Raw genomic sequence first — 10,236 nt, forward strand, 5'->3', positions numbered from 1 at the left:
TGTCGAAACAGCAATTCGACACCTGCCGACACCGTCGTGACTGTTCCTCGGGTGGGAGGGTCGCGTGCCGCCGCCCGCCGCCGTTCGTCTTTCCGCGCGCGGCCGGGAATAAATGCGCGCGAGTGTCGCGGATCGCGCGGCCGTCCCCGCGATCGCCCGCGACGCCGCGGCGCCGCGCTTGACGCCGCGAGTGCTCGTCGACGGTGACGCCGTCGCCATGTTTGTTGTGTAGTTTCGGAGGGATGATAAGCGGGCACGCGAGACGGCGTCCGGGGGATTTTGAATGAGACGCGTGTGTGAGCCGCGGCCGCGTTACGTCCGTTCCGTGCCGGCGTGCGAGCGCGCCGGCCGCCGCCGACTCGCCGCGGATTATGGTAAGCAACCGCCGGGGGTGCCCGTGACGCCCGGCCGGCCCGCGCCGCGGCCCGGCCGCCGATTTTCGCGCCGGATTTTCAGGTGTCCCTACGATTGCCTCGCTCCCGTGGTTCGTCGCCTCCCACCCCCTCCCCCTCCATCCCCCCTCGCTCCGACTCCGATCTCGTCACTCATCGCCGTTGCCGTTGCCGCCGTCGCCGCCGCGGCCGTTGCGGTGCGACGTAACGTCGCACTTTCAAATAATCCTTGCGCGTTTTCGCCAAGGGTGACAACGAGTGGCTCTCCATCTCCGATTTTAAGAATCCGTCGACCGGCGTGAAACCGTCTCCCGGCGAAGCCGCCGCGACGACGCGACGTATCGAGGCAGTGGGCCGCATGTAAATCGATATACGGTTCGCTCGTATGTGTATGTGCGTGTGCGTATGTGTATCGGCGTACGTTGTACACGGACGCGTGTGTCTATATACGCAGCGGATACGTCGCGCGCGTGTTAAGTACTTAAGTGTGTGTATGTGTGTGTAATTCGAGCGCGCGCGTACCCTCACGCACACAAACGCGCTTCCGGAACGCCCCTTTTTATGAAACGATCGAACTTCTTTCCCGCGCGATCTTACCCGGCGCGAAACGTCCCGCGCGCCGACGTCTCGTAAGATCTCGTCTCTTTGAAACATCACCTCGCGGCCCGCGACTCCTCCGTCCGTTTGCTCCAGTTTGCTCCTAGCTTCCACATATGTATTTGCGATCCTCGAACAGATCCGAAATCTCAGGTCAATAACTATGAATAACGATTTCTGACGCGTTTGCAACGTGTGCCTCACGTTTTAGTCATTTTGCAATGTCGCGATAAAAAAATAAAAATTTTAATTAGATACTTTTAGCAGGGAAAACCTGATTTTAGTAAAAATTTTCGAGAAAAGTGATTTTCGCGGAAGCAATGTAATTTTAAAATAAATGTTTTATATTAGGTGGAGCTTGTTAGACGCGTTTTATTTAGGTTTACATTGTCTATTGATAGGAACTTATCAAGATTGGTATTGTGCCGTTTCAGGACACTTAACAACTTCGTTGAAATGTGGCTGAGAAGTGAGCGGATTAGCAGGAGATTGCGTGGCCGTTTAAGTTTGAGCGGTGTAACGGCGTCAAAGGCAACCGGTCACCGAGCGCAAGTCACTACAGCAAGAAAAGTACAACACATTAGTAACAGTAGTCGAGTAATAACGTCAAATAAATGCAGCCGATTGAGTCAGTGGCGACGTAGATCATCCAGTTTTCTAAAAGAAGTAAGTTGAATGTATTATGTTTACAAAGCTAACATGACAGGATTTAAAGTAACATTCTTTATTCGTATTGTATTCGTCAAATGATGATGCATTACGATATTGTCACTATGCTTTTGTAATCTAAACTAAAAAAAATTGTTACTTTTTTTCGTAGGCTTGTAAAGAAAATGTTTTACACTTTGCCAAATCCACACCTATCAGACGGGAAAGAGGACCTCGTAGAAGAAAATGCATAAAACGTTCGATGGTTACGTCGACCCCTTTGCATCGTGCTCCACCAATAGACGCAGTTATTGTAAATTGCTCTATGATAATAGTTATGTGTTATATCCAGTGCCGTAACTGGCTGCTATCTTTGCGCTTGGTACGAGCTCAAAATTTTGGGTCTCCCCCCAGACTCACGATTGCGCCCGATGCGGCGGCACCGGTCTAGTTACGACACTGGTTATATCTGAAAAATATCTGAATTATCACAATGTAATATGCGTGCATTGTTTCTAGTCCGCTAAAAACGCGTCGCCGTCTAAAGTTTCGGAGGAGTCCAAGGAAAACTGGAATGGCGGATCCACTTTGCCTCTCTGCTCGTCAGTAACAAACACGGATTCGCGTAGTTTGATGATACCACCGATACATGACTTGAAATCTTCCGTACCGAGTGTATCTTCATTGACGTGTCTAATGCCTCCGGTATCCTTAGGATCACAATCGGATCTCACATGCTTGCTTGACGATGAAGGAAGCAAGAACAATGGTACAGTTACACTATGCTTATGCAAATGTTGGAATTATGTTAAATTGATTAATGTCAAATTATATTTCTACGTTTTCCCTTTCTTTTTTTTTTACAGATACTACACTACCATCATCGTTACACTATTCCTCCTTATACGCGCATGCCGAAACGTCATCTGCGGAATATTACAGTTTGATGCACTCAACGTCGATATACAACGTCCGTACCGCGTACAACACGTCCGACAAATACTTTCCGAACGGAGGAAAGTATTCGCTAATCGATAACAATGAAAACCGCAGTGATCTCCCAAAAGATCAATATGCTATTGAAACAGACCCAACAAAATATGAAACAACTGCTGGATATCCCAGTACAAAATACAGTATACCAGCAAGTATGTACAATATAAATCCTCATCATCCATCCGATACGAACGGCAATCTTAGTGACAAATATGATTCCGAGGACGTCGACAGTCGTTATCACGAGGTTGAATACATGGAGGTGGGTAGCGAGGAGATAGTAGAATCTTGCGATGTAGAGAACATGGTTACTCAAGTTCAGGAGGATTGGGAGCCGTTCGATCCTTACGTCTTCATCAAGCACTTGCCGCCTCTTACGCCAGCGATGAGAGCAAGATGTCCGGCTCTGCCACTCAAAACACGGAGCAGCCCGGAATTCAGTCTGGTCCTGGACTTGGTATGCTCGCCCCACATACACGTATACACAAGAAATACACATACACGGAGATAGAAGTTTGAACATATAAATTTGTACACCCATTTATATAGCATATTCGTGTCTAAATATTCAAACACATGATTCAGATTCTATCATCTAGAAAATTAATAGAATATAATATAATCAAGAAGATATACCATAATTTTGCAATAAGTTATATCATCCTACTTATATTGATTTTTTGTATGATAAAATTCATTAGCATTTCTCTCCATATACCTATACATTTACAACACAGGAGCGTGGTGCTTAACAGCTACATTTATCTATGACCCTTTTGCAGGATGAAACATTGGTTCACTGCAGTCTGCAAGAACTATCTGACGCGGCGTTTCGCTTCCCAGTAGTCTTTCAAGACGTAACGTATACGGTATTCGTTAGAACGCGACCGTACTTCCGCGAATTCCTCGAACACGTCTCGTCGCTCTACGAGGTGATCCTATTCACGGCGAGCAAGCGGGTGTACGCCAACAAACTAATGAATCTACTGGATCCAACACGGAAACTGATCAAATATCGTCTATTCAGGGAACACTGTGTCTGCGTTAATGGAAATTACATAAAGGATTTGTCCATTTTAGGCAGGGATCTATCTAAAACCGTAATTATTGACAACAGTCCGCAAGCTTTTGGATATCAGGTAACTTAATAGCTTGTCATTTATATATATATATATATATATATATATATATATATATATAAATATATACCTGACACAATAATAAAATATATTTAAAAAAATCATGTTTTGTTACAGCTAGAAAATGGTATACCTATAGAAAGTTGGTTTGCCGATCGTTCAGATAACGAGCTAATGAAGTTATTACCGTTTTTAGAAAATCTGGTAAATTGGGTAAGTTCTTATTTTATAATCAGATATATGTATATTTATCATTATAAAGAGTATACAGTTATTCATTAATTTTTCAATTATTTTTGTCACAGGGAGGTGACGTAAGGCCGCGCATTAGAGAACAGTTCCGACTATTCAGCTTTTTACCGCCGGATTAATTTGAATAGTGTACACAAAATTTAAGGTTGCTGAAATATCTTGCAATCAACAAAAAAAAAAAAGAGAAAATACAAAATATCTTAAAGATACTGAGGATAGATAAATAATAATAGTTATTCCGCGATGCGTAGCATAAGCCGCTATAATATAACATTACAATGTTTCACAAATGAATATGCCTGTTGGTATATAGAGATGAAATTATATAAATACTTCTAGATCTTTGGAATTAATGTTCTGATTTATTGTTCGCAAAAAAAAAAGTATAAAGGAAGGTGTTACATACACACGTGCGATTTTGTTAGTACATTTGTTTGGACTTTAAAGTCTCAAGTTAAAAAGAATCAAATGTCAAGAAAAGAATATCACTAAACATAGTCTTGTGATTTACTGTATAGTTTCTATTAATACTTCCAAATGAATACCAAGTCTCTCCATGACGTGATTATATGACCTCTGTATATAATAGACTCGTATCTCTTACGTACAAAATATTTCACAATTTATTATCATAACAATACTTAAGAGCAATATGTATATAATTGGTAATTCATTATTTTTTCTGTATCATCAATATATGAAATTTACGACCTCAATTTGTTAATCTCGCGATTTGGGATTTTTTTAAATATTTAAAATTTGAGATATTAAAAATATTATTTAAAACTTTATTAACAATTTTTTTTATTTTTCTAAGCTGTTCTGATTTTATATTCTATTCTATGCTCTAATTGTGAAAAAAAATTGCTTATTATTTTTAAAGCAATTTTTTAAACTTTTACATTAGATTGCAATTCTTGAAAGTTCTTGAAAAAAAAAAATATATATATATATACGAAGATGTTAAGAATATCTGTCAATAATTGTATAATTATACGTATCATATAATTATATAATTATACACAATTACATGTGCTACACATTATAAATCTGTGTATAATTCATAGTATAAGGAGCATAGACCGAATTCAGTATCAAAAAGAACAGAGTTAGCAGCATAATGTAACAGAAAGCATCGCAGAAATCTTACATCTCGTAGTGTTTATCATAGTTTAAGATTATACTCACATTATGCACAAACACATTATAATAATAAAGCAAATCGATTGTTACTCGTGAAATTATTTGGATCACGTATAAGCCAATCACCCTGAAACGGTTTTTCTTTCTACGTCACGATTGCGAAAATGCCTCTTTATTTTGGATGTTATAATAAACTAGCTTTGTAATGTTTGTTATAGAAATAAAATTAACGAGAGATGATATAATATCAATAAAATGATGAAGAATGTAACATAAATAGACAGATTTCTCTTGATTTGCGTTTCAACGGTGCGATAACTGAAACGCTGGAGACAAGAAACATTTAATATAGACTCAAAGAAGGGTTGTATTCAAATTTGACATGCACAGTCATTACATATATACATGATTTACACATCGAAGATTACCTCTCCCGTATCTGCATGCAACAGACAAAAATGGAGATTGGTGTATTGACTAGAAAATTTTCCCCCTGATCTCTCCACATTACTGTACAACATCTACGACTATACTGTAATCTAACAACGCGCGCTTAATAATATACACTACATTATTAGTTACATACGTCAATAAAATAATTATAAATATATAGAAAGGTTATAAATATCACCAGGAACATTGATATGACATAATTGGCAGTATATCTTACGAAAACTTCACACCTAATCAATGAATCTTCCAAAACCGTACTTCAACATGCTTTGGCATGTTTATTGCCCGACATTGGGATATCACGTTTGAATTTAGTTTAGACAACGATCGCCGTTTGCTTTTAATTCGATATCCTCGGTACGGTTGGATCATTGGCTTAATTCTTGAACTCCAGCGTTTCATTAGTCTGACTGTCTATAGCTTGAGGAGAAAAAAAGCTGAAAAATGTTATGTGCAGTATTACGCATTTAAAAAACACTGTGTAAGTATCTCATGGAATGATCAACTTTAATATATATATTATATATATCTCATATGTTTATAACAACAGTCTAAAACATATTAAAGTGTACTACATGTCATGCTTCAACATTACTCGCACTTCAGATATATCCATCTTGCGACGAGAAAAAACAAGATATGACTGTCTTTGCCAACGACTTTATCTTACATGCCATTGAATTGAGAGCCATTTACTGGATGTTACAAAGATTTTCCTTCATATGGTCATTTTTAGTCACGTCGGTGGCAAAGCACAGGAACTTCAATTTATGATTAACGTAATCGGTGTATCGCAACTCGATGTATCTGAAGTCCGAGTAAAGTTCTATCTAATCCTCCGTACGCTGGAAATACCTAATCTCGATGCGTTTACAGAGATTCACAAGCTTCGGATGACCCTGAACGATCATAGCCAGCTTGTTGTCGAGTAACGGCGTCGTGATTATCGTGAATATGTGACCAAAAACCAAGGCGTCCAACTCGTTGGGTTTGCTACGTACATAATCATGCGAAAAGAATCTCGTCAAAATCGCATCTCGTAGTACAAATATATATAAATGTGTGTGGTATGTGTGTAAAATCATTACATATTTACTTAATAAGTTACGATATATATTTTATTAATTTATCGACAGTGTAAAAGAATGCTCGGAAAGGGGTGGGAGCGATTCAGGCTGCGATTGAAAGCCATCCCATAAAGTGTCCTTGGAGGATGACTCAATTATTTCAAACTCTTCCGCAATCTCGTTTTGTATTCCGAAACTAAAGTAGCGACGTTTGATTCTGAGCATGTGCTCGATAAGCTTAGGAAATTGACGGATCGTGGCGGCGACCTCTTGATTGGAGGGAAAGGAGGACGACGTGAGAGTGTAAATATGACCGTAGACTAGGGCATCGACTTCGGTAGGGCTTTAATGGAACAGGATTGTAATTTGTAAGTATTGCCAGTTAAATGAGAGCAACAAGTGAGAAGAGAAAATACAAAAACTACTCACTCTTTTCCAAAGAAAAATTCTTCGTCCGCTAGCCTCTCGGATAACGCTATGCAGCACTTCTTCACGTCGTCGAAAACCTCGTCCAAGCTTTTGTTGTACCAGCCGAGGACGCTGAGCTTTTTTATGACCTCTCGTCTCTTCTGCCAGTTCAGATAATGATTGAGCGGCCAGGGGTACACGCTTCCATGCCTCTGCTTCGTGAGCCCGTTCAAAATCGTCGGGTCCACCCAGCAAATGTACAGTTCCGCATTGACGAATACATTGTTAACGAGAGACTGGTACGCCCTCATGTCCACCTTGCCGGCGGGATCCAGATGATCGGACAGGCTAACCCCTTTACTCCCTATGTGTGCCACTATGCCGTCGAACTCGGATATCAATTTCGTGCCGCACTTGATGAAAGGCACGCGGCCGGACGGCGACATGAACTCCGCATTCTTCCTCGGCTCTATTTGAAAATCGAGCTGGCACATCTTGAGGAAGGCCTGCACCGCCAGACAGTTCGCGTTGTCGGGCAGCAGGATCTGCTCCACCTCGTACGGCTGATACAACGTGATCGGTTGTGGCCATGGCTCCTGAGCTGCGGCAAGAGAGTGCAAGATCGTTAGCGACCGCGCACACAAGGTGGTTCACCCACGTTCTCTAATGTAACACTTCTTACATAATCGGTATATTCGCGTATGCATATATACATGTGAAAAATTAACGAACGAAAAGCTACGACGCGAGGGAGAAAGCGGGACGACTGAAAGCAGAGGATACCGAGGGACGAGCGATTTCGTCCTTATTGATATTGACAAATTTTTACCGTGGCCGCGCGCGAAACCACGCGCGATCTTGTTTACAAGTTTTGTTGATGCAAGGTTAGAATCCCTCTGCGCGTGAGACCCGTGAAAAAAACGGTGATTTGGACAAACGTGACTTCCAAACGTTACCTTCCAATTCCACCGCGATCGAATCGCCCAGCAATACGTGTGGCATGTCTGGAGACAATCGTGCCCGTACGACAATGACGACGCTATCGTTTGCCTCGCCGCGGCTCAAGATACGTGAACCACTCGCGTATATAAAAGCGCCACGAGCGAGCAGTGATCAGAGGCGAACGTATATTGTACAGGCTCGCGCCTTCTCTATTATTACGATCTCATTATATTTATCTTACGCAAAATTAATTCGACAGAAATTAAAATCAAATTCATGGCAAATTCAACTAGACTTTGATTTAATTATATACATATATATATAATCAGCGATTATAACTTTAAATAGTACTCGCCGCGCGATAATTAAACGCGGCCTATATATAATTTCATTAACGTAAAATTGTTTATTGTGAAAAAAAGATTAATAGCGACAAATTAATGTAGTTACAATCGCCGATTAAATTAGGTAGTTTAATCGAAATAATCATTTTTACCATGTAGATTAATAAGACACCGATCGAGATTCTCTTTTGCAAAGATAATTCCGGCTTCTCCCGCGTCGACTCGAGATTTATCCTAAATAAATGACAAACAATTATATATTTATAAATTATAAAATCTTGTCTCTTATTTATAAAATTATATTAATTTTATTTTATATCGCATTATTTAATTGTAATATTATTCGTTGAAAAGTAATTAACCTTCGAGGACTTGCAGAGGCCGGACAGAAATACGTGCAGGACACGTGCGTGCAATGACAAATCATTTTTCTTTTCGACGTCTTGGAACTCGTTCCGATAAGAGTGCATGATTATACAAAAAGCTTTCCGGCTTTTGCTTCTTGACAAGATTTATGTTGTGAGATTTTCTGCCGTGATTATCCGGGTCGATAATTTTACGTTTCCCGCGCTTGAAAGTGAAATTGGCGAACAATTTAGACGTTGGAGATTGGAGAAAGAATAATGCAAAAGAGATATGCAATTAAGGGAATTCAGTGACAACGGACAAACTATGTAGATAATTAAGCCTAATTTTCCAGACAAAATTTTTCAACTTTCGTTACTGCGTATAATATACTTGATCGTTATATAATGACATCATTCATCAACGTGGTCAATACATAGGAATGTTCAGTTAATTAATCTATTAGATTAATCTTGTAAACGATTTTTTAACACAAGAGATTTGACGCGAGGCGTCATTAATTCACGGCGTGACAGATTCGATATTTGAAAAGATCGCTTCGAGATATAATATTAAGTTTAGAATGAAAACAGCTGATTGATTCATATATTATATGAACTTTATAGGATAATAGAAATTTTCGAGTTTTTGGAAACTATATACATATAACAACATCGTTTGAATATATATATTCGAATTATGTATATATATATAAAATTTTTATTTAAATTATACGTATAATTTTCAAATTACAAATAAAGTTTATATAACGCTCAAATTATATCAACTTTATTAGATAAATTTTAACATTTTTTAAAAATTTATAATTCGTATATATGGAGTATCGCGAATTTTATTACGTGTCTGTCGCGTTTTGCAATATTCTAGAAATAAACGTACGAGCGAGGGAAAAATTAATTCTCTCTCCAATCTAATTGTATAAGTAATCTGGAACAACAATCGATCGCGTGTTGCGGATTCATTTACCGTCTACGAACTCGTGGAGTACGATGTCAAGATCGATCGAATGGTGAGAACCCTTCCGGGTGGTCCGCGGTCGACGGGGTGGGTGGAAGGGGGAAGGGGATGGAGGGGAGCGCTCCGACATCGAAGCATATGTTTGTAATTGATCGCGATTAATTGCGGCGGACGATTGGCATGCGTGACGTTTGTCGCCACGCCGCCGTCACGGGATCTCGATTGGCCCGCCGAGACCGAAAATCGAATCAAATTCTATCGAGACAACTGCAGTGTATAACGTTTATTGCCGATACTGGATCCCGATTTCATGCATGATTAAATGCATGGAACCGTGTATTATAAGAGAAAAAAAAGAGAAGGAAAAGGAATAAAACAAGCAAGAAAAGATGAAAAAGTTGCAGTCGATTTAGCGCACAAACATCGTAATAAAGTTAGAGAAAAAGGCAAAACGGGTCGAAAAAACATTCGTATATATTCGTATTTTAATGACGGATCCCTAGCTGTTTCTTTTGGTTGTTGAAGATTTTTA

The 10,236-nt window shown here is 39.9% G+C and overlaps 2 protein-coding genes across 14 annotated transcripts; one reads left to right on the forward strand and one right to left on the reverse strand.

The window, feature by feature from the left end:
- Window positions 1-184: 184 nt before the first annotated feature.
- On the forward strand, window positions 185-4,818 carry LOC105450821 (CTD small phosphatase-like protein 2). Of its 5 annotated transcripts, none has more exons than XM_011690864.1 (8): window positions 185-374; window positions 1,424-1,655; window positions 1,810-1,950; window positions 2,157-2,406; window positions 2,504-3,090; window positions 3,416-3,772; window positions 3,890-3,985; window positions 4,078-4,818. In XM_011690864.1, exons 2-8 carry the CDS (start codon window positions 1,446-1,448, stop codon window positions 4,141-4,143), a joined length of 1,707 nt encoding a protein of 568 aa, XP_011689166.1. In that variant the 5' UTR covers window positions 185-374; window positions 1,424-1,445; the 3' UTR covers window positions 4,144-4,818. The 5 variants fall into 5 exon arrangements, with proteins under 5 accessions (XP_011689166.1, XP_011689165.1, XP_011689169.1 ...); XM_011690863.1 differs by lacking the exon at window positions 185-374 and adding an exon at window positions 546-752; XM_011690867.1 differs by lacking the exon at window positions 185-374 and adding an exon at window positions 547-775.
- Window positions 4,819-5,509: 691 nt separating this feature from the next.
- On the reverse strand, window positions 5,510-9,281 carry LOC105450819 (metaxin-2). 9 transcript variants are annotated; one of them, XM_011690857.1, is made up of 5 exons: window positions 8,744-9,281; window positions 8,534-8,615; window positions 7,117-7,696; window positions 6,476-6,613; window positions 5,510-6,057 (listed from the first exon to the last, which is right to left on the reverse strand). In XM_011690857.1, exons 1-5 carry the CDS (start codon window positions 8,849-8,851, stop codon window positions 5,997-5,999), a joined length of 969 nt encoding a protein of 322 aa, XP_011689159.1. In that variant the 5' UTR covers window positions 8,852-9,281; the 3' UTR covers window positions 5,510-5,996. The 9 variants fall into 9 exon arrangements, with proteins under 9 accessions (XP_011689159.1, XP_011689163.1, XP_011689156.1 ...); XM_011690854.1 differs by lacking the exons at window positions 5,510-6,057; window positions 6,476-6,613 and adding an exon at window positions 6,717-7,030 and having other exon boundaries at window positions 8,744-8,951; window positions 9,120-9,281; XM_011690855.1 differs by lacking the exons at window positions 5,510-6,057; window positions 6,476-6,613 and adding an exon at window positions 6,717-7,030 and having other exon boundaries at window positions 8,744-8,951; window positions 9,106-9,281.
- Between the last annotated feature and the right edge of the window lie 955 nt (window positions 9,282-10,236).

The sequence above is a fragment of the Wasmannia auropunctata genome, unplaced genomic scaffold, assembly GCF_000956235.1.
Source record: "Wasmannia auropunctata unplaced genomic scaffold, wasmannia.A_1.0 LD336055.1, whole genome shotgun sequence".
Taxonomy (NCBI): Eukaryota; Metazoa; Arthropoda; class Insecta; order Hymenoptera; family Formicidae; genus Wasmannia; species Wasmannia auropunctata.

Coding starts and splice junctions, on each gene's coding strand:
- LOC105450821 (XM_011690863.1), top strand. Junction 1,656..1,809: donor CATCCAGTTTTCTAAAAGAA/GTAAGTTGAATG, acceptor TTTTTTTCGTAG/GCTTGTAAAGAAAATGTTTT. Junction 1,951..2,156: donor CACCAATAGACGCAGTTATT/GTAAATTGCTCT, acceptor CATTGTTTCTAG/TCCGCTAAAAACGCGTCGCC.
- LOC105450819 (XM_011690854.1), bottom strand. CDS start 8,851: ATGCACTCTTATCGGAACGAGTTCCAAGACGTCGAAAAGAAAAATGAT. Junction 8,616..8,743: donor GCCTCTGCAAGTCCTCGAAG/GTTAATTACTTT, acceptor TCATTTATTTAG/GATAAATCTCGAGTCGACGC. Junction 7,031..7,116: donor GAATTTTTCTTTGGAAAAGA/GTGAGTAGTTTT, acceptor GTTCCATTAAAG/CCCTACCGAAGTCGATGCCC.